Source organism: Lolium rigidum, chromosome 1 (genome assembly GCF_022539505.1).
Source record: "Lolium rigidum isolate FL_2022 chromosome 1, APGP_CSIRO_Lrig_0.1, whole genome shotgun sequence".
Lineage (NCBI taxonomy): Eukaryota > Viridiplantae > Streptophyta > Magnoliopsida > Poales > Poaceae > Lolium > Lolium rigidum.
The window spans coordinates 161,744,050-161,768,391 of NC_061508.1; the positions used below are offsets into that span (position 1 = coordinate 161,744,050).

Consider the following 24,342-nt stretch of genomic DNA (forward strand, 5'->3'; position numbering starts at 1 on the left):
ACACCACTAGAAGAATAACACCACAACTTAAATATCATAACATTGAATATTACTCAACCATAGTTCACTACTAACATTTAGACTTCACCCATGTCCTCAAGAACTAAACGAACTACTCACGAGACATCATATGGAACATGATCAAAGGTGATATGATGATGAATAACAATCTGAACATAAACCTTGGTTCAATGGTTTCACTCAATAGCATCAATAACAAGTAGAAATCAGTACCGAGAGAGTTTCCCCTATCAAACAATCAAGATCAAACCCAAATTGCTACAGCGGTGACGAGGTGCAGCGGTGGAGATGGCGGTGATGATGATGAAGATGATGGTGATGGTGATGGAGATGATGTCCAGCTCGATGGCGGTGACGATGGCGTCGATTTCCCCCTCCGGGAGGGAATTTCCCCGGCGGATTCCTGCCCGCCGGAGAGCTCTTTTCTCTCCGGTGTTCTCCGCCCCGCAGAGCGGCCGTAACCCTTCGTGAGGATTCCTCTCGTGGCTTAGGTCTTCGGGACGAAGGGTTTCGCGAAGAAAAGGAGGCGAAAGAGGCCAAGGGGGCTCCACACCACATGGTGGCGCGGCCGTGCCATGGGCCGCGCCACCCTATGGTGTGGGCCCACCCTGGGTCCAGCTGGCTCCCCCTTCTGGCTTCCTCCGTCATCTGGAAAAATAGGATTTTTGGTAAAACTTCCTTCCACAGTTGATCTTCCGAAATATTGCATCCTGACGGTGCTTTTTCCAGCCGAATCCTGGCTCCGGTGCTCGATCTCCAAATAATCATGAAACATGCAAAATAGATGAAATAACATAAGTATTGTGTCCCAATATGAAATATATCAATGAATAACAGCAAATTATGATATAAAATAGTGATGCAAATTGGACGTATCATTCATATAATGATATAACCTTGTTATTAATAACATCCAATGTTCATGATTATGAAACTAATCATCAATTAATCAACAAGCTAGTTAAGAGGCATACTAGGGACTCTTTGTTGTTTACATATCACACATGTATCAATGTTTCGGTTAATACAATTATAGCATGGTATATATAAACATTTATCATAAACATAAAGATATATAATAACCACTTTTATTATTGCCTCTTGGGCATATCTCCAACAGTTCATACTTATGTTTGCTTCAAACAACCTTGCTAGCCAAAACCTTGTACTGAGAGGGAATACTTCTCGTGCATCCAAATCCTTGAGCCAAAACCTATGCCATTTGTGTCCACCATACCTACCTACTATGTGGTATTTCTCTGCCATTCCAAAGTAAATTACTTGAGTGCTACCTTTAAAATTTCATTCCTTGTCTTTGCAATACATAGCTCATGGGAAAATAGCTTAAAAACTATTGTGGTAAAGAATATGTAGCTTATGTATCTTATTTCTTCTAAGTTACTTGTTGAGCGGTAACCATGTTTCTGGGGACGCCATCAACTATTACACCTTTGTTGAATGTCATGTGAGTTGCTATGCATGTTCGTCATGTCTGAAGTAAGGGCGATTTATCATGATCAAATGGTTTGAGTATGCATATTGTTAGAGAAGAACATTGGGCCGCTAACTAAAGCCATGAATCATGGTGGAAGTTTCAGTTTGGACACTAAATCCTCAATCTCTTATGAGAATATTATCTGTTGTTGAATGCTTATGCATTAAAGAGGAGTCCATTATCTGTTTTCTATGTTGTCCCGGTATGGATGTCCTTAGTTGAGATCTATCAAAAACGAGAAATCAAATGCGATCTATCTCCTTGGACCTTTGTACAAGGCGGTATAGAGGTACCCCTTTGTGACACTTGGTTGAAACATATGTTATGCAATGATAATCCATGTAAATCCAAGCTAATTAGGACAAGGTGCGAGCACTATTGGTATTCTATGCATGAGGCTTGCAACTTATAGGATGTCTTATGCATAACACATATGAATTATTACTACCGTTGACAAAATTGTTTCTATGTTTTCAAAATAAAAAGCTCTAGCACAAAAATAGTAATCCATGCTTCCCTCTGCGAAGGGTCATTCTTTTACTTTATGTTGAGTCAGTTTACCTACTTCTTTCTATCTTAGAAGGAAACACTTGTGTCAACTGTGTGCATTGATTCCTACATACTTGCTTATTTGCATCCATCATATTACTTTGTGTTGACAATTATCCATGAGATATACATGTTGAAGTTGAAAGCAACCGCTGAAACTTATATCTTCCTTTGTGTTGCTTCAAAACTTTCTACTAAGAATTTATTGCTTTATGAGTTAACTCCTATGCAAGTCTTATTGATGCTTGTCTTGAAGTACTATTCATGAAAAATCTTTGCTATATGATTCAGTTGTTTAATTATTGTCTTTACCATTGCTTCGAATCACTTCATTCACTTTATATGCTTTACAATAGTATTGATCAAGATTATAATAGCAGCATGTCACTTCAGAAATTATCCTTGTTATCGTTTACCTACTCGAGGGCGAGTAGGAACTAAGCTTGGGAATGCTTGATACGTCTCAAACGTATCCATAATTTCTTATGTTACATGCTAGTTTTATGACAATACTCATATGTTTTATATACACTTTACATCATTTATATGCATTTTCCGGCACTAACCTATTAACGAGATGCCGAAGCGTCATTTCCTGTTTTGTGCTGTTTTTGGTTTCAGAAATCCTACATAGAAAATATTCTCGGAATTGGACGAAATTAACGTCCAGGGTCTTATTTTTCCACGGAGTTTCCAGAAGACCGAAGGAGATACGGAGTGGGGCCACGAGGTGGCGACACCACAAGGCGGCGCGGCCAAGGAGGGGCCCTACATGTTGTGAGCTGCCTATCATGATCAAGATCATCTATTTGTAATGCTACATGTTGTGTTTGTTGGGATCCGATGAATATTGAATACTATGTCAAGTTGATTATCAATCTATCATATATGTGTTGTTTATGTTCTTGCATGCTCTCCGTTGCTAGTAGAGGCTCTGGCCAAGTTGATACTTGTGACTCCAAGAGAGAGTATTTATGCTCGATAGTGGGTTCATGCCTCCATTGAATCTGGGCGAGTGATAGAAAGTTCTAAGGTTGTGGATGTGCTTGTTGCCACTAGGGATAAAACATCAATGCTTTGTCTAAGGATATTTGTGTTGATTACATTACGCACCATACTTAATGCAATTGTCTGTTGTTTGCAACTTAATACTGGAAGGGGTGCGGATGCTAACCCGAAGGTGGACTTTTTAGGTATAGATGCATGCTGGATAGCGGTCTATGTACTTTGTCGTAATTCCCTGATTAAATATCATAGTAATCATCATGATATGTATATGCCCTCTTTATTTGTCAATTGCCCAACTGTAATTTGTTCACCCAACATGCTATTTATCTTATGGGAGAGACACCACTAGTGAACTGTGGACCCTGGTCCATTCTTTTACATCTGAAATACAATCAACTGCAATCTCTGTTCTCTGTTGTTTTCTACAAGCAAACATCATTCTCCACACCATACGTTTAATCCTTTGTTTACAGCAAGCCGGTGAGATTGACAACCTCACTGTTAAGTTGGGGCAAAGTATTTTGGTTGTGTTGTGGAGGTTCCACGTTGGCGCCGGAATCCCTGGTGTTGCGCCGCACTACACTCATCCGCCAACAACCTTCACGTGGCCTTCATCTCCTACTGGTTCGATAACCATGGTTTCTTACTGAGGGAAAACTTGCTGTTGTACGCATCACACCTTCCTCTTGGGGTTCCCAATGGACGTGTGCTTCACGCTTTATCACTCATATTGTGATTGCATATAGCTCTTAGTAGTTCTTTCAATTTCCAGCATCTTTTCCTCACTAGGCAAAACAGATACCATAAGAATTACCATAACCACTACCACTATTAGAAGGATATGGCCTATAGTTGTTGTTACCAAAATTATTCCTATAAGCATTGTTGAAATTATTATTTTTAATGAAGTTCACATCAACATGCTCTTCTTGAGCAACCAATGAAGCTAAAGGAACATTATTAGGATCAACATGAGATTTACCATTAACAAGCATAGACATAATAACATCAATCTTATCACTCAAGGAAGAGGTTTCTTCAACATAATTTACCTTCTTACCTTGAGGAGTCCTTTCAAGTGTGCCATTCGAGAGTAGTTGATCATCATATCATCAAGAAGCTTTGTTGCAGCACCCAAAGTGATGGACATAAAAGTACCTCCAAGCATCTGAATCCAATAGGTTCCTCCAAGAAAAATTTAATCCCGCATAAAAGGTTTGGATGATCATCCAAGTAGTTAGTCCATGGGTAGGGCAATTCTTTACCAAAGATTTCATTCTCTCCCATGCTTGGGCAACATGTTCATTATCCAATTGCTTAAAATTCATAATGCTACTTCTCAAAGATATAATTTTAGCAGGAGGATAATATTTTCCAATGAAAGCATCTTTACATTTAGTCCATGAACTAATACTATTTTTAGGCAAAGATAGCAACCAATCTTTAGCTCTTCCTCTCAAGGAGAAAGGAAACAATTTCAGTTTTATAATATCCCCATCTATATCCTTATACTTTTGCATTTCACAAAGTTCAACAAAATTATTAAGATGGGCAGCATCATCATCAGTACTAACACCGTAAAAATTGCTCTCTCATAACAAGATTTAGTAAAGCAGGTTTAATTTCATAAAATTCTGTCGTAGAAGCGTGTGGAGCAATAGGAGTGCATATGAAATCATTATTATTTGTGCTAGTGAAGTCACACAACTTAGTGTTCTCAGGAGTACTCATTTTAGCAATAATGAAAATAAATAAAGCAAAACCGAATTAAATAAAGTAAAACAAGTAACTAATTTTTTTGTGTTTTTGATATAAAGAAAGCAAACAAGACATAAAATAAAATAAAGCAAGACAATAAACAAAGTAAAGAGATTGGGTGTGAGAGACTCCCCTTGCAGCGTGTCTTGATCTCCCCGGCAACGGCGCCAGAAAAGTAGCTGCTTGTGACGGTAAAGCACACGTCCGTTGGGAACCCCAAGAAGAAGGTATGATGAGTACATCAGCGAGTTTTCCCTCAGTAAGAAACCAAGGTTATCGAACCAGTAGGAGATGAAGATCACGTGAAGGTTGTTGGTGAAGGAGTGTAGTGCGGCGCAACGCCAGGGATTCCGGTGCCAACGTGGAACCCGCACAACACAATCAAACTACTTTGCCCCAACTTAACAAGTGAGGTTGTCAATCTCACCGGCTTGCTGAAAACAAAGGATTAAACGTATGGTGTGGAAAATGATGTTTGCTTGCAGAAAACAAAAGAGAACAATGATTGCAGTAGGTTGTATTTCGGATGTAAAAGAATGGACCGGGGTCCACAGTTCACTAGTGGTGTCTCTCCAATAAGATAAATAACATGTTGGGTAAACAAATTACGAGTTGGGCAATTGACAAATAGAGAGGGCATAACAATGCACATACATATCATGATGACTACTATGAGATTTACTTAGGGCATTACGACAAAGAACATAGACCGCCATCCAACATGCATCTATGCCTAAAAAGTCCACCTTCGGGTTAGCATCCGCACCCCTTCCAGTATTAAGTTGCAAGCAACGGGCAATTGCATTAAGTACCGTGCGTAATGTAAACAATACAAATATCCTTAGACAAAGCATTGATGTTTTATCCCTAGTGGCAACAAGACATCCACAACCTTAGGGGTTGTTGTCACTCCCGCATTCAATGGAGACATGAATCCACTATCTAGCATAAATACCCCCTCTTGGAGTTACAAGTATCAACTTGGCCAGAGCCTCTACTAGCAACGGAGAGCATGCAAGATCATAAACAACACATATATGATAGATTAATAATCAACTTGACATAGTATTCCATATTCATCGGATCCCAACAAACACAACATGTAGCATTACAAATAGATGATCTTGATCATGATAGGCAGCTCACAAGATCTAAACATGATGGCACAATAGGAGAAGACAACCATCTAGCTACTGCTATGGACCCGTAGTCCAAGGATGAACTACTCACGCATCAGTCCGGAGGCGGGCATGGTGATGTAGAGCCCTCCGGTGATGATTCCCCTCTCCCGGCGAGGTGCCGGAGGAGATCTTCTGAACCCCCCGAGTTAGGGTTGACGGCGGCAGCGTCTCTGGAACTGTTCTGGTATTTTGGCTCTCGGTACTAGGGTTTTCGGGGACGAAGCAATAAATAGGCGAAGGGGCAGCGTCGGGGGAGCCAGGGGCTCCCTCCCCACGTCTCGGCGCGGCAGTGGGCCCCCCGCGCCGCCATATGGGGAGGGCCCCCTGCTGGCCTTCCTCGACTCCTCTTCGGTCTTCTGGAACACTCCGTGTAAAATAGGGCCGTGGGCTTTTGTTTCGTCCAATTCCGAGAATATTTGTAAAACACCTTTTCTGAAATCAAAAACAGCAGAAAACAGGAATTGGCACTGTGGCATCTTGTTAATAAGTTAGTCCCAGAAAATGCATAAAAACATTATAAAGTGTGAATAAAACATGTAGGTATTGTCATAAAACTAGTATGGAACATAAGAAATTATAGATACGTTGGAGACGTATCAAGGCGCGGTTTTCAGCGGCTGCCACATCACCACAAACTCGTCGGTGAGACTACCCGGCCGACCACCTCCGGCGGAGAAGGAGGCCACCACCACCATGCCAGGGACAGCTGCCCCTAGCGTCCTCGTATCGCGAGCATTGGCCGAAAGAACCTATGCAAGCGATCGTCGAGGGCGAAACAACAAGTAGCTCGCGGCCCGACTAAGCCTATCTGGGCCTAGATCTGGGCCTGGACGCCGCCGCCCACTGCCATCCACCACCGGCCGTCGAGTTCCTCCGGCCGCCGCCAACCACGACACCACGTCGACATCAGCCAAGTGCGGGCGCTGCCTCCAGCACGAGATCGTGTCCCCACGTCGAGTCATCGTCGAGGTAACCACCGCCACTCCAATAGATCTTTGCCCAATGACGCCCAGGGCGGCGATGGCGGGAGGGGAGGTCGAGGAGGGAGGGTCGAGGAAGGGGAGGAGGCGGCCGCCCGGCGTGGCGCGACGCCACCACGTGGGTGCGGGAGGTTGCGGGACTAGGGTTGCTGGAGGTTCGAGGAACAAGTCATATATGGAAGGTTTCGTTTCCCTTCTTGTGACTTCCTTGGTATCATTTCTTATTTCCATACCGATTAAACCTCTGGGTTCGACTATCAAACGATAATGGAACAATGCTCTTGTTGCCAGCCCCACATGCCAAAGACAAAGCATAAGAAGAATTGAGATAGATAAAATTCCAGCTAGCTCTAACCTCTAATCACCTAGACCATAAAAGTAGCTACCGGCCTGTTACAGAAACCCAGGTAAGCTGTTTCAAACACACAAATTGTAGGTGGTTTGCGGGATTTTAAAATTACAGAAATAGAAAAGGATTGGAATGGAGGTACAGAACAAAGTTTTGGAATACATAGTAATTCTGTAAACTTGGTTGTTTGGCTCACTTGAGTAGAAAAAATACGGAATTCCTAATAAACATTGTCAAATCAAAGTCAAATATGTTAGCAAGTACAATTAGGATGTTATCATGACACTAGGCACCTCGATCTCATTTTTCATGCGTATGAATTTGAAAAGGAGGTCATTTGTGTGTTTTTCCTTCAAAACTATGATCAAAGAGAACTTTCCTACGTTTTTCCTTTGCAACTTCATTGAACCAAATGGATAAATAGGGAAATCGTGTAGGATAATTTCCTATTACTACCTCATTCCTCCACTTGTCCTTAGGACCAAACAAACCCTACAAAACAAAAACTAGGAAGGGGTATACCCATTACAAAACCAGGAACATGTCCAAGGAGTACCGGTGAGCCGTGCCTAGGCACGTGTCCAAGGTGCCCGCATGGTAAATCCGCCCATGTGACGTGAATACCGCGTTATAGCGTGCATGTCCCACCCTCTCTCTCTTCGCTTTTTTTTGTGTCAGATTCTCTCTCTCTCTCCTCTCACTTCAGAACCAACTTGAAATTTTTCTAGATTTTAAATCATAAGTTCAATTTGAAAACCAATTGAAATATTTGGGTTCCTGTCAAAGAGAGCTTCAAACTAATACCAATATTGAATATATTTAAAAATCGACATTTGAAACATAGTGAAACTTTGAAAAAAATTATGGAAGCCGGCAAAAATATTTGTTACGGAGTAAAACAATTTGTTTCACCGCGTTTCAAATTTGATTCGTTAGAGCTGTAAACATAATTGGCAATTAACTTTGAGTTCAAACCATAAAGTACATTCATAAAAAAACATAATATTTTATTATGTTTCGAAATGCAGGTTTTTAAATTTATCAATTTTGGACTTGTTTAAAAGATCTCACCGAAAAATACAGATTCAAGCAGTTTGTTATTTTGATTATAATTTTAACATAAAATTTAGATTTAGAAATAAAATATATGGGCTAATAGGTAGCATATATGCACCCGGAAGCAGAATTGAATCCGTATTTTGAGTACATATACCAAAAGTTACAGTATAAATTTTTAAAAGGCGAGTGTATATCTAGGATTTGTAGATTTGTAAAGTTGGCAGTCAGCGAGCCACTTCCATCCACCGCAAATCGACCCCACCGCAGCGGTCTACGGCGGGCGCCCGCCTCGCCTCCGCCAGGCAGGCAAGCTCCTCACAACCACCCACCCCAACGCAGCGTACGCCCTCCATCCAAACCGTCTCCACACTCTCGCCAGTCCCCCCGCTCTCCCTGCGCGCGCGCACTCCGTCTCGCCCGCCGCGACGGGAGCGGATGGCGACGGCGAGCGCCCTCTCCGCGCCCCTGCAGCTCCTCTCCTCGCGGCGGGTAAGAACTAAGAACCCTATGATGTAATCTTGTTCAAGAATTATTCTGTATGTCTTGTTTATGTGCTGGCCACCTGTTCGTGATAATGTCTGCGAAGCACTTATCTGCGTTTTGTTGATGCCCAGGCACTGGTCAAGGGCCTCTCGCCTCGGAGAGCAGCAGCGGGAGCACTGTCAGGTACCATCCCGCTGCCCTAGCACTTTATAGTAAATTAGTAATGTCGTGCTTCGCTGTGTGTAGCATACGTTCTTGGGAATTTAGGGCTTTTGTGTGGTGTAAGATGCAAGATAAACGGCTCTATGTTGTCGTTGTCATTGATATGGTATAATGCAGAATAGAGCTGTTCAGGATTAGATGGAGCATTACAAGTGATTAATTATATCAAAGTAATCTTCCTTAGGCTTAGGGCACGGACTGCTCTCGTGCCAACGATTTGGGCGCGATGAGCGGTGGTCGGGGTAGTAGGGAGGAGGCGACTCCGGTGCGAGGAGGCCCAGCACAGGGAAGAACAAGGGGTCGTTTGGTTCGTCCGCTAAGCCAGCGCTGCGCTAAGCCTATGGCACGGGTCCATGCTGTAGCACGACCCTAATTAGATTGTGATATGAAGGAGATGATTGAGAAATTCCCGGCTCAGCTCATCGCGTATATTGAACTTTCCAATTTTCATCATTATTTGGCAGCATTGTTTTATTGTTTGTATGGTTCTCATGTTTCGCTAGGTTCACTTATTGTGAAAAGAGATTTTTTACACAACGGGAGAAGTCACCACCAATTTTTACCATTGAAACAAAGAGGAAAGTTGCAAGCAGCAGTACTACCTGTTACTCCACCACTGCTTGATGACGAGGGGAAAAGGAAGCAAATGTCTGAAGAGTATGGGTTCAAACAAATTGGAGAACAGCTACCAGACAATGTTACTCTTAAAGATGTCATGGATACTTTGCCCAAAGAGGTACCAAAACTATGAAAATGTCAATACAAGCTATGCTGCGGATGTTCCTATAATAATGTTCTGATGTAAAACTTCACTCCTAGGTATTTGAAATCAACGATGTAAAAGCCTGGGGATCGGTTTTAATATCAGTTACTTCATATGCTTTCGGTCTTTTCTTGATTTCAAAAGCTCCATGGTATCTACTTCCCCTGGCTTGGGCATGGGCTGGTACAGCAGTGACTGGGGTAACCTCTCTCCCCCTCTAAACCTGCCTGTCGATATGCATGCACATGTGTTGCATGCTTGCTTACTTTTGTCTCTGTGGTCTGCCCACTATTTAATCAATGTTTTTGTGAAGTTTTTTGTTATAGGCCATGATTGTGCGCACAAATCTTTTTCGAGGAATAAGCTAGTGGAGGATATCGTTGGAACTCTAGCTTTCTTGCCATTAATTTACCCTTATGAACCTTGGAGATTTAAGCATGACAGACATCACGCCAAGACAAATATGTATGTACGCACCTCCCTGTATAATCATCTCCATTATAGCCCAAATGATGTTATTGACGTTCATCTCCATACTTATGTGTTAAAGCCATATTGTAACTTGAAACATTTCCAACGACTTTCTGCTTTGATCATTCAAACTTTTACCTTTTGCATAACTCCAGGTTAGTAGAAGATACTGCATGGCAACCTGTTTGGCAAAAGGAAATCGAATCGTCTTCTTTCCTAAGGAAGGCAATTATATTTGGTTACGGTCCTATCAGGCCGTGGATGTCTATTGCTCACTGGTATATCTTTTCCAACATCTGTCAAGTCACATGTTCTGATGGTCATCTGTTTCGTTGAGTTCTTCTCATTACTTCCCTCCAGGCAATAACATCTCTGTTGTCTGTTAACTTTTCAGGTTGATGTGGCACTTCGATTTAAAAAAATTCAGATCAAATGAACTCCCTAGGGTGAAGATTAGTTTGGCTTGTGTGTTTGCATTCATGGCAATTGGATGGCCCCTAATCATTCTCCAAACAGGGATAGCTGGATGGTTCAAGTTCTGGTTCATGCCATGGATGGTTTATCACTTTTGGGTACATTGCTGATTTTTGTTACTATGACTTACCACAGATGTAAACTATACAAGTTTATTTATTCTGTTAAGCTGTTTAAAGAATTAAAACTCATGGTAGTTGAATAACAAACACTTGAATATAGTAAATTGCTGATCCATGGAGTCCCCAAAATTATCTAGAAGGCCGCCTAATTGTGCAGATTTCTACCTAAGAGTTTGCTAAATGTCTAGAAGAAAATTTAAATATCCTATGGAATAGCTTTTGCAGTCTAGGAGCCATAGGATTTCCTTTATTCCATTATTAAGAGTAAGTATCTGTAGTTTTGCAATCTGCGCAGTGATCTTGGTAGGAACTAGGAATTACAAGCTAGTAGTCTTCTTCAAATAGACAAGTTTATTTTATTTTATATTGTGCCAGTCGGGTCAGGTATCAAGACCTCTTGGCTTTGATACCATGTAGAACTGCATGCGCCGAATCAGTTCACCCAAAAGCTCAAGCTGACGGGGAAATGAGGGCAGTGCCTTCAACAAGAACAACAGCTACACTATAATTGGACTAGCATTGGTTAAATTGGCTAGAAGCCTCAAAGACACTGTTAAAACTGACCAGATTTGATATATAAGACCTACACCCTCCGATCCTGAAAAATTGTCTGAAACCATAGTCTAATTAGGTTTTGTAATTAACCCCTTCTAAATTAAACAATTATGTTGGCTACACATGCATGCGACCCGTTCGTGGCTCCGCAGCTTGGCAGCAGAAAGCACATGCGTGCAGCAGCAGACAGTGGAGTGCGGGTTCATAAGACAAGAAGATTCAGGATGTTTTTGTAAAATCGTACATCTGACATTTTTTTAGGATCAGAGGGAGTAGCAAGTAATAACATACAAAAACAGATAATAATATGTGGTCTAAGCTATCAACTTACTGTATTTCTTATGAATTTGAATACTGGAAGTTAACACTGTAAATTTAACCATTTGCTTCAGATGAGCACCTTTACGATGGTACATCACACTGCTCCTCATATACCATTCAAATCATCAGAAGAGTGGAATGCTGCACAGGCGCAATTAAATGGCACAGTTCATTGTAGCTATCCTCGATGGTACTGATTATTTATCTTTGCTTTCAGTTTTGTTTCGATGCATATTACAACTCCTGTTATGATCATATATGCTAAATAAACTTACAGCAAATGATCTCCATGATGATTTTTATCGCACATGGAATTAGTACGACATGATAAAAAAATGACTTAACTTGTAAATAATAGGACACCGTTTATTTATTCGTAAAATGACTTAACTTGTAAAATGACTTAACTTATAAAATTAAGAAACTTCACCTGCATTTATGCTGCTATGTTTCTGGATTTCAAATCAAAAATTTCATTTTGGGCAAAATGTGACTTATGAAAGTATTACGGGCCATCCAACTATAGATTTGACTGCAAATTAAGAAAATGTTTTATTTTAACAGCTTAATACAGAACTTAAGAGTTCTGATCCCAGTCATCCCTAACCTTAGGAATATCATAATACCATTTCATGGATTTCAAGTCAACGAGTCTTTTTAGGGCAGCAACTCATAGACTAGTCTTGACTAGTCAAGACTCATGGACTCATGTGGACTAGTCAAGACTCATGTCTAATACTAATATGTAAACATGTAATCAAATTTGCATAGGAAAGAATGCAGTTCAACACCACTGCTCCAGCATAGGAAAGAATTGCATACTAATATGTAAACATGTAATCAAATTTGCATAGGAAAGAATGCAGTTTAGCAGCCTACAAAAGATTGAAATCAATCAGAGTTGCCTAGGAAAGAATGCAGTTCAACACCACTACTCCAGCATTCCAGCCCAATAGTCAAATATTATACCCCCTCCGTTCCTTTCTATAGTGCCTATTGTTTTTTGGCACGGAAATTAGCGCAAGCAAATTTATTGACACAAAACCCCCAGCGCTATTTGAGAGAAAAAAAAGGAAACTGGAAACAGATCGGAGACGTGATCTGCTCCCTACGCGCGGCCTACTCCTTCCTAATCTCACGTGATCTGTATTTGCTATTTCCTTAACAGACGCGTGTGCGTGATCTACTCCTTCCTAATCTCACGTCCAGATTTTCTCTACGTGATTGCATACCAGATTTTGTCAACGTGAACAGATTCTTTCCAGATTTTCTGGACGGAAACAAATCGGTGGAAGGGGTTATTTGCAAAAAAACACAGCTTTCCTCTTATATTCTGAAACAATTGCGAAAAAACAATAGGCATTACAGAAAGGAACGGAGGGAGTAGTATATAGCAAGAAGCCAAGAACAAGGCAGCAAATAGTTCAACAACGAAATTGAACAAACACAACTGGTGGGGTTGTTTTTCAAGTCGCTAGACTCAAAAACCTTGACTAGTCGAGACTAGCTGAATGAGACACTTGACTTATCAAATGAGTTGAGTCGAGAAGTTGAGTTGACCTTTCAATTGTGACTCGTAGACTAGTCGTTCGACTCGAAATCCATGCTTCACTTCACTCGAGTGCATGATGGACTGTACAATGTTTTGTGAATGTCTGTGACAAATGATGCATGGACTGTGAGTACTTAATGCAAGTGCCTATTTAGGACAACCGGAGTAAATGAATCATCTTCATGTGATCATGTCTCACCAAATTGTCGTGGAAATATGTTCCTTCTGTAACTGGATTTTTTCTGACTAACATATTATTATTTTTGCAGGATAGAGATCCTTTGCCATGACATAAATGTACATGTCCCACACCATATTTCTCCGAGAATTCCAAGTTATAACCTTCGTGCTGCCCACGACTCCATTAAAAAGAACTGGGGCAAGGTGATTTGATATTTCTTCTTCTAGCTTTGTGCATTTCTCTAGTTCTTGACAGCATAGCTTCATTTATGGTCCCTGGATGCCTTCTACCTGCAGTATATGAATGATGCCGACTGGAATTGGCGGTTGATGAAGACAATATTGACTGCATGCCATGTTTACGACAAAGAGAGATATTATGTTTCTTTCGATGAGGTCATACCCGAGGAATCTCAACCAATCAGATTCCTTAAGAAGTTCATGCCTGATCATGCTTAATGCAATTGCTACTGTTGACTAGTTAAGAGTATTATCAACATAGAGAACAATGACAACTATACACACCAGAGAAACGCTCACCACAGATGGCTCGGAAAACCCATCGCATACGGCTTTTCTTGATCTCTCTTCTCCATAGTCTGTGATTTCTCTTGACGGATCTAGAACCGTCTGCGATAGTTCTGTTTGCATATATGGGTTTTGTTGTTAGTCATCAGGGATAATCCTTATTGCATACAGCTTTTATAGAAAACCGTCTAGGACCTTGTCATCCTAGACAGTCTCTTTGTTGAAATCGCATGCATATCTCTTCCTGGGCTGTCATTTCCCTTTTTTTTTCTTCTTAGCCTCATACTGGCAGAAAACTCACAACTACATAAGCACATGCAAGCAGAAAGAACACAAAAACATCACAACACATATTTACTTCACGTTTCTCATTCATACACATTCCTCATACATTATTAAACGGACTGGAATACATTCGTTACATCAAAAAACAGCAATATACTACAAGTTAAATAAATGAGAAGAAGTTTTATGCCTTTATCTTGTCTTGTTTGTTTCCTCACATCGAACATGAAGTTCTGTTTCTATCTCTGGCCTTCTTCTTTGCACGGCACACTATGCTGATGGTTCCACCATTCATTGTATGATTCCATCATTTATTCAACATGGATAGCAAGTCACTCGCCTTGTAAAAATGTCGTCTTCTGTGCACCTCGCAAAATAAAAGAGGTTTGAAATGTTCATACATATGCCAAAAGTTTATGCTGCTCAGGTTAGCAATGGTCGAATCTGCTTGGGCCGGAGAAAATGGGACTCATCTTTGCAGCTTGAGAAGGCATAGCATGTGCCATTTGGTTTTCATATGAAGGGTCACGGAGATGTCGTTGCAGTTGGGTCATTTCGGTCATGTGCAAGAAAATCTTAGAGAAAAAAACACAAAAGGGCCATAAAGATAATGGAGATGATGTGAAACAGACTGGAATGTTCAAAAAAGATCAAAACTAATGCAAGCCCCTTTCTAAATACTCAAACTTATTGTATCAGGTTTTGGCAGATACAATAAAGAAAGATAGCCTCAGATTAAGAGGATTAACACTTGCATGGTCAGGCAGTTGTAGTAGAGGATTTAAGGCGAAAGCAGGTAGAATTATAGAGGCAAACGAGATTTGTGATTGCTCTCATTGTGATTTATTATTTACTGTGGAACAGCCAAGGTACATGCCGAATCATAAAAAAATACAGGTCGCCAGATCTCACATGGTTACAGAACATTTGAATTCTCTACATTGTACTCGTGTGGTTACAGAACATCTGATTACTGTACATGAACCCTCAGCCCATCGTGTATGATGGAGATGGCAGGTTTATGACGGTGCTCTTCACCTTGGTCATCATATTTATGCTATTAGTTATCCCCTGGGATCCTATTCCACTGTCCTTTAGACCCTGCAATCCAGATAGAAGTTCAGGTTATATAGCAACTGGAAGAAGAAAATAAACTTCTTGAAACAAAGTAATCCACGGCTACGTGGAGCCGTAGACATGGTAGCTCGACAGTACCTGGAAGGGGAAGTGGTCAGGTCCTCGAGCCGGGGCAGAGTTGATCTGCACAGTTCCACTCTCCATTGCATCACTGATCATGATTGCCTTGTTGATGTCTCTTGTGAACACACACCCCTGAAATGGGCATCCAAGATTCATAACAGTTTCAGACTTTCTAGGGTATATGCTGACAGAACAACAATTCTTTTTTTAAATGCAAAGAGAAAGAAACCTGGAGGCCAAAGTTGCTGGCGTTACAATGGTGGATGCCTTCCTCAACCGAGTTGATCCTGATCACAGGCAAGACTGGGCCGAAAGGCTCCTCCCAAGCAATCCTCATGTCAGGCCGGACATGATCCAACAGCAACGGCCAGATAAGGTTACCTTCTCTCTTGTACTCTTGGCAAAAAGTTGCCCCTTTCTCCTTTGCATCTATTACCAAGCCTTCGATGAAATTGGCTGAGGATTCTGTTACAACTGGGGTGATATCAGAGTTATCCTCAGGTGTGCCAACTGTCAGCTTTCCTAGCTTGGCATTGACCTTTTCTACCACGGCATCGGCCACAGCTTCCATGATCAGCACCACTTTGACAGCAGTGCACCTCTGGCCACTGTGTTAATCACAAGTTCATGGCACATGTGAGTGTAACTTCAAGCAGTAGCACGGTGGGTGCAAAGCAGTAAGATAGAATAGAAAGAAAGAAAGTACAAAAGGAAACGGAAAGGAAAAGACACAACATTCATGCTTTATCCACAATATGAATTATGAGATAAGTATGGGAGTATGTGAGCTAAGGAAAAGCATGTGACACCACTATCTGTTATACACGGCACAACTTCGATGACATATGTTCTGTTAGCTAAGATGTAATATACAGCTTTTATTCAATTCCAGTGCTTGCTTGCACTCTTCTAAGAAATGTTAGGTGGTGGGGGGCACAAATTCAGTTCTAAATGTCTAATAGATGAAATCAGATGGCAAGAAAGATGTGGTTTGGCCCTACAAAATACCACACAACCGATTGTCTTATTTCAGTACCTGTATGAGAAACCTCCTTTTACTATGTTGGCTGCAACCAGATCGAGGTCTGCATCCTCTAGCACAATGCAAGCATCTTTTCCTCCAAGCTCCATCTGAAGTGGTACCATCCCAGCCTTCTTTGAAATGGCTATACCAGTATCACCTCCCGTAAAACTAGGAAGCAAAGAAGGTAATTGTTTTGTTCTCTTGGAAAATACAGATATTAGAAATAGAAGAAGCTCATTGTTACCTTATGCAGTTGACTCCAGGATGCATTGTAAGAAAATCGCCTATTTCAGAACCTTTCCCAGTGACACAACCAATCAGGCCTTTTGGGAAACCGGCCAGGTGAAAGCAGTGCACCATATGAAGGGCTGCCACCGCACCCTGATTGCACAGTAGCATTCCAGAATTCAGATAAGCATTTCTTTAATGAATATGCACCCGCTTTCAACTTAGGAACAAAACTTTAAATATCTGTTTTCTAGGCTAAATTTGACATCAGTTACCTGGGTTGGAGGCTTGAGCACGAGAGCATTTCCAGCAATTAGTGCTGGGCCAATCTTAGAAACCGCTAAGTTGACTGGATAGTTAAATGGTGGGATTGCCAAAACTACTCCAAGGGGTACCTTTATATGAATAAGATGACATGAGCTACAGAAGAAAATAGTATCAATGGAACACTAATGTAGGCAAATTTTAATAAAATACAGGGAGAACCTTAGGATTATGGGAGAATTTAGTTATATACAGAAACACATCAAAATTCCTGGGATTAGAGCACACGTCTTGCATTATTTATCAGATATCCAGGCTAAATGTTCCCCTTACGAGCAGGTGTATCAACTTTTAACCTTAGCATCCTAAGTTATTTAACACAGACGGGTCAACAACCATAGAGGTAAAAATAGGATGGGAAGGACCACACGGAGAGGCCAAAGTCAAGCTGAATACTCCAACAGAAGTGTGTCGATGACATCAGAATTCAGAAGTTGTCCTGCGTTCTGGAATATACCTTTGTTCTGTGGAATAAACTGTGTATTTGCTAACATGGATCCAGATTTCACCAACATTATTGACAGATACATTAAAACATGATTAACATAGATACCCCCAGATTTGGTCAAAATATTCTTTCTATCAGGAAATAAAAGTTCATCAGTTGTCGAGAAATAGGCAAACAGAGAACAGTCAACCAGTATTTTTGCTCGTTTCATTCCTTACCATTATTGTGTCAAATAAGGCATAATAGATACAAGAAAGGTGCATGGCAGCTAACTGAACTGAAACATAGACATACCTTGGAGCTCAAACAGTACTTGTTCCGCTCATTGCCAGGGAAGCTATCCGAAACTAGGAGCTTGCCCTCCCCCAGTATCCTGACACCCTCCTCTGCTGTGTATGACACCAAATCCCCAGACCGCACCACCTGCCTCACCAAACAAAGCATTTGTTGGCTCTTAGCCTCAGAATAATAATACTAATAATAACATTAATCAAGAGAGCTACAGGGGACTGCAAATGCTAGTGACCTCAGAGACAGCATCTTTGGCCGGCTTGGCGATCTCCTTGACAAGGCACTCGGCGATGGGGGTCTTGTGCTCCTTGAGGATGGCGGCAGCCTTGTGGAGAAGCTCCGCACGCTTCCAGAGCGGAGTCCGTGCCCACGCCTTCTGCGCCACCTTCGCCGCCTCCATCACCTTGTTCACCTCTTCCTGTGTGCATGCTGAACAAATGCAGCAATACCCAAATTTTCAGCAGTGAAATCATCGGAATGTGCATTGGCATATGGCTCATATGAGATTCTGTGTTTCTACTAAGTTAACTGATCCTAACGATCCCTGCGATTTTCAATCCTGTATTCAAACTGATACTACAATTTTTGGAACCTCGTCAGCATTGGGAAACAAATTAGGCCAGTTCAGTTGACAGACAAAAAGTTGATTTCCTCTGAAATTCACACTGGCACTCAAAATAGCAGTGGCTAGTCGCCAATGCAAGGAAGGACACTCCGATGACCCCAAGCACGCTTCTTCTCAAACTGGAAAATTCTTATACTATATTAAATTAAATTCATTTAATTGGGAGGACCGGTGAAAAAGCACCGAAAGGGAGACCATTGGAGCACAGGGCTCTATCAGGAAGCGGTGCCGGTCAATTTCGTCGAATTAAAGGTGAGCGCGTGCGCGCGCAGTATTAGTTGCGCTGATGAAACTTATGTCTGCTTCGTAAGAGCAAGTACAATAGAGTCCAGTCAGCTGACTATAAGACATTAAATAATATATTTTAGATGAGTTGGAGGAAAGAGAAGAGGAGAGAGAAGGGAGGTGGGCTACTATGCATAGCAATGCTCTTCAGACGCTATTACTGAAGACTTTCATGAGAGCTGAAAGTGCGCTATATGTTAGTCAAGTGCTTTATTTTTATAGCCAACTATTATACATGTTAGCTATAAGAGGACTACAAATGATATGGCATCTTGTTATAGCCAGCAGTTGGCTATACTATTGGAATTGCTCTAAGTATCGAAGGAATTTACTAACGAGAGACAAGTCCACATCGACCATTCAAGCAGCTCCCCGAGCCTCGGAGAGCCAGCGCATGCTAGGCTAGGTTCTTGTCGCCGGCAAAAAAGATAAACAAGACTGAGGAGCAAGTGCAGCAGACCTTGCACCCTGTACTGCGTCTGGCGGGTGGTGGGGTTGACGATGGCGACGGTCTTGCCGGAGGCGGAGGCGCGCCACTCCCCGTCGGCGTAGTACTTGTAGACCTCCCCGTCCAGGACTTCCGCGAACACCCCCGTCCCCGCCATCGGAGTCGGAGGAGAAGCAAGTGGGCGTGCGCGGTGTGTGTGGCGGTGGTGAGCGGAAGGCACAGTGGCTGGCTGGCTAGCTTAGCTAGCGATGTGTGCTAGTGGCGGTGAGGGGCTCAATCGGGAGGGAGGAGTGGTTGGTGCTGATGGGTGCGCGAGTGGTGGAGCGGTGGCGGGGCGGGGTTAAGTAGAGCGGAGGAGGAGAGGAGGAGAGCCACGCGTGGTGATCGTCTGCGAGGGGGAAGGAAAGGGACCCTACCGAGGCCGGGAGGAGGATGGAGGAAGAGGACGGAAAGCGACGAGGTTTTCTTGCTGTTTCTTTGAAAACAAATCCGGTGCTCAGGCGGTATGGGCTATACCGCATACGCGTGGCAGGCAGTTTGCCTCGGACCATCTCTGTGTGTGTCGCTGGGTTGGGGCTTTGGACTTCGGAGTTCGGACCCCCTGCCTCCCTGCCTGGGTCAAATGCATCTTGTATACTTCGAAAACGAATCTCACAAGACCGGGCTTTGACCTCCATTGCAATAGGTCACTAGTAAGGGGTCTTGCAAGAGAGGTCACTACTAGTAGGATGCACTTGCAATATAGTTCCTCAGTCCAAAAATAAGGGTTTTAATTATTTTTTCTGATACGGATATATTTCTACTAGATCGGTTCACCCTCTTCCGACTGGCCTCGCCAACATTAGAAGGGGTGGGAACCCGATCTATGCGTGTAATTTTAATTAAAGTAGTGTTTCAATAGATTAGATTAGGGATTAGGTAGTTGTCTTCTTTTTGGCCTCTGTGCCTCAATGGAGATGTCTAATACGTGATCTTAGTTTATTCGTTTGACGACGAGATCTCTTTCCCGATGTTAATGGTGGTGTTGGAAGATTGCAGTTCTCTAAGTATGATCCTTTATATTTGGTTGGATCTTTTCTCATGTTGTATTATTAGCTCCTAGCAACATCGATCAAACTATTCGGTTATTTTTTCATATTGGTGTTGGTATTCTTAATGATATTGATTGACTACTTTAATGATTGCATGCGTGCATGTTATATTGGCATTGCAACTTAAATTAAAATTATGAGAGAACCTTTGTGGTATTTACAGGTCTATGGTTTGGCATCTATCTTTAATTGCCTTCAGAAAAGTACAAGATTATGTAACGGAAGAAGAAATAGTTTGAAAATCTGAAAGATTTCCTTGTTACATTTAGAATTTATTATTTTATAATCATTGAAGACAGTTCGTGTATCTCCATCATGTACTATTGGTTATTATGAATATACGTGGTATTGATCGTAGAAAAATATGTGTAAATACATTTGTATCTACATAAAACAAAATATTTATTTATGAATGAAGGTAGTAGAAGCAAACGAGAGGTTATCAGAAAAAAAGCGGTTAAGAAATGTTGCGGTGATAAAGCGGTCGGTGTGCATGGCGACCATCACCCACAAAAGGCCTAATTGGTTGCTCACAATGGCGTTTCTCGCATGAGTTGGGCCAAAAAATGGTCGTTTGATAGCCCACAAGAAAAAATATTCCATGCAGAGCATGGTTCTCGAAGCATCACATATGCAGGGAAAACATGGCTATGCGACAACGCTTGATTCGTCCGTTTTCCCGCGGCCAGGTGATGGCGAGCGTGAGGGGGGGGGGGGGATTCTACACGCGTTGGGAAGAGTGGGAGACACCGCGACACCTCGAGAAGGCGCACCATAATTCCCCTCACCGCCAACTCTTCCCTCTCACTACCCTCACTCGCTCTCTCCTCTCCCTTCTCTCTCCTCTCGCCACCGGTGGTTGTCCTGTCACTGGTAGATCGGAGACCACCGCGAGCAGGACTGAGGAGCAGCCATTTAGGGACGCCATCTTGGTCGCAGCGTACATGGACCCCTTCTTCTCAGGTTCAAGCTCTGCTCGGCAAGGACATCCATGGCGGTAAGACCCCAAGCCAAGCTTTTAGGCTTCATCGTTCATAGATCTGGGGTTCTGCGGTGTTCGATGTATGGTTATTTCATGCTTGCATCCTAGATCTGGTCCCTTTGAGGTTATACTTGGCTCTGCTTCTTTTTCTAGCTACATTAGTGGCTTCCAATCGGTAGATCGGTGTTCTTGGACCTAGTTTTCACAGCAATGATCATGTCGTTAAGGCCAGACCTAGGTTTTAGGTTCACATTTTGTCAGATTGGGGGTTTACAGTTCATGCCGATGATTACACGGTAGCGCTAAGCCACGTGATAGATGCTTTTTCAGAACCTAGTGCCATGATCGAAGTATGTTGTTTGATAATGCATTAGGTTCTGATCAAACATCTCATCCACTTGCTTGTGCTACGTTTTATGAGGCCTGACTGTGCCCTAGTTTGTTCAAAACCGAGGCGAAGATGAACTGCATGACCTCAAGAATCAGGTAGCTATGTTGAAGAATGTGCAGAGAACGCAAACAAGTGTTGAGGTCTAGGAAGGAAGACTAGGAGGGAGAAAGGGAGGCATTGAGGAAAGAAATTGAGGGTCTTGAGAAGGATAAGAAAAATTTAGAGTATGCGTTGTTTGATCTCCTAAAACATAGGTTTTTAAACAAAGATAAGCTTGAGAGGACGAGGGCAATTTGTGATGAGTGATGAAAGATATAGTGGCATTTAATGTTTGATATTTAGGATCTGTATGAACTCTGAATCATATTTCTCCATAATTTGTTGTATGATGCCATGATCTGTCGTGATCTGTTTTTGGCCAATGATATGATGTGTCAACGAAATGACGGCGCAGTTGATGATATCTAACCTTGTACAAAGCATAAACACAACTCCATCTGCCTTATACTTTGTTGAATAGCATCAATCGTGGTGTTCAATCGTTTGAGGTCTTATATGTTTGCTTCCATCATGCTTTGACTGATGTTTCTGCTATGACCAATGATTGTTCAGTGGAAGAATGCAAGGCAAGGGGTTGCGCATAAACCTAGTCCTATGTGCAATAAGATTTCTTGTACACTAGACTTGGTTTGTGAACAACCCCTTTGCCTTGAGTGTTCATTTATATATGAGGCCTTCTTTGTCATCTCCTTGCTAATAATTGAAAATGTTACCACACACACTGGTGGCAGGATGTTTCTTTCTGACCTTCAAGGGTGTACAAGTACTCAGGCTTGTGCACATTTTCTTGGTCAGATAGGATCATCCGTGCCGCAAAGTGGTATTTATGAGGCTTCAAGCATATGTGATCCTTGCTCATAGTTTATCATCACACGCATGTATGTGTGCACATTCAAATTGCTGCGTTTTTCAGTGCTCAAAGTTAATGATGGGTGGACCAGCCAATGTCTTTGCCGAGGGTTGTTCGAAGGAAGCTTGAGAAGGCAGCTCTGGCAAGAGGCCTAGGGGGAGGCCTGTCAAGGTTGGGCATTTCCATGACAACGTTGGGCCACCCCACTTCGATAAAGTGGTGTTGTCTCCGGGGTTGGAAATGCTGCCAATTCCCACAGGCTTCCTCCCCTAGCTTGGCTCCGCCCCTAGGATGATCATCCTGAAGACAAACATCGGCTGCTCTTAGAATGTCAAGCTGTCGGACATGAAAGGCACTATCTGCCTTGATCAAGGGTGGCATGGATTTTCCATTGCCCATCAGGTAAAGATCGGCTACTTCATGACCATCAAGGTGCTTAGGGGCGACATCTTCAAGGTCACTATCTTCGACTACACCATGACGGAGGTGGTCCAGAGGTGCCCGCAACATGATCCATCCCTTGCCATGATCGACGAGTGAAGACTATGCTTGTTATATGTCTCTTACTATGTTTAATTTAGTGATGAACTATATGTGCTATCTGTTGAACAATGTGTGCTATGTGGTAGTAAACAATGTCTGATATGTGGTACTGAAGAATGTCTGCTATGTGGTACTGAAAAATATGTGCTATGTCGATGCTGAAAAGGGGTGGTATCCTCAACATTTGGGAAAGAGGTTATCACATTCCTCGTTACGCACATAACCAAACACGGTGGTATGTTTCTTCCAAGTGCAAAACAGCATACCAATCGAACTTCCTTTGATTTCTCCACTCGACCCCAAGTGAAATTGCTAGCATCCAAACATAGTGACAAAGCTGACCCAAATCTTGTTTTTACTCATATGGTAGCTATTGGGTCAACTTGCATGCGAGGGGGCGAAACGGAAAGTTTCGGTGCGAGCAACAAATCAGGCCCAAGAAGAACAAACACATGCAATGCACACAGGAGTGTTAGCAGATTTGTCGAAGGTATCGCAATAACAAGACCAGTGGTACGAAAAATCGTGTGATGGCATGCTCATCAAAATATTTTGTTCTTGTTATTTCGATGATTCAATTTACGGTCATGATTTTTGACCACATTGATAAAAAAAATCATATATCGTAGGTTATATTTTGCTTCCTCGGTCCTTATATAAGGCCCCACACCAAGGTTTAAAATAGCGTGATATTTCACTGAAATAGCGTTGCTATAGTGCATTTGAGAGATTACACTAAGTTCTTCCAAATATGCTCGCTACGATGCTAATCATGTTTTATCAGCGTTAAACCACGCTATATGTGGTAGCGTATAGCTATGCTATTTTCTTTTCACCGAAAACCAGCAACACATCGTCTGATTGGTCCATGAGTCCAAGTTCAACTGTCCAATGAGCCATGCCACTTCATCTATTCTAATCTAGACCAAATCCCAGTCTCCTAGTACGACCGTTCATCACCGACAGTGTCGAGGGTACTCCTCGGCAATGCCCTCCGTATGGGGTTTGGGGTAGATTGAATCATGTAGGCTGACACGAGACATCGGTTATCAAACAAGTGGAGAGAGCGATTTACCCAGGTTCGGGGTCCTCGATGAGGTAAAACCCTTACGTCCTGCTTGTCTGATCTTGATTATGAAAATATCGGGTTACAATGGGGTGCCGAAGGTTTCAGCTGTGAACTCGTCGAGAGACTA

General features: G+C 42.3%; 2 protein-coding genes across 2 annotated transcripts; one reads left to right on the forward strand and one right to left on the reverse strand.

The window, feature by feature from the left end:
- Positions 1-8,790: 8,790 nt before the first annotated feature.
- On the forward strand, positions 8,791-14,297 carry LOC124683920 (omega-6 fatty acid desaturase, chloroplastic-like). Its single transcript, XM_047218339.1, has 10 exons — positions 8,791-8,889; positions 9,015-9,066; positions 9,609-9,841; positions 9,925-10,068; positions 10,182-10,333; positions 10,495-10,617; positions 10,734-10,911; positions 11,883-12,001; positions 13,633-13,747; positions 13,841-14,297. Exons 1-10 carry the CDS (start codon positions 8,836-8,838, stop codon positions 14,000-14,002), a joined length of 1,332 nt encoding a protein of 443 aa, XP_047074295.1. The 5' UTR covers positions 8,791-8,835; the 3' UTR covers positions 14,003-14,297.
- Positions 14,298-15,176: 879 nt separating this feature from the next.
- On the reverse strand, positions 15,177-19,508 carry LOC124683931 (NADP-dependent glyceraldehyde-3-phosphate dehydrogenase). The gene is made up of 9 exons (XM_047218350.1): positions 19,242-19,508; positions 18,107-18,300; positions 17,875-18,003; positions 17,084-17,203; positions 16,825-16,961; positions 16,593-16,748; positions 15,786-16,164; positions 15,572-15,688; positions 15,177-15,457 (listed from the first exon to the last, which is right to left on the reverse strand). The coding sequence occupies exons 1-9, from the start codon at positions 19,384-19,386 to the stop codon at positions 15,344-15,346; spliced, it is 1,491 nt and encodes a 496-aa protein (XP_047074306.1). The 5' UTR covers positions 19,387-19,508; the 3' UTR covers positions 15,177-15,343.
- Between the last annotated feature and the right edge of the window lie 4,834 nt (positions 19,509-24,342).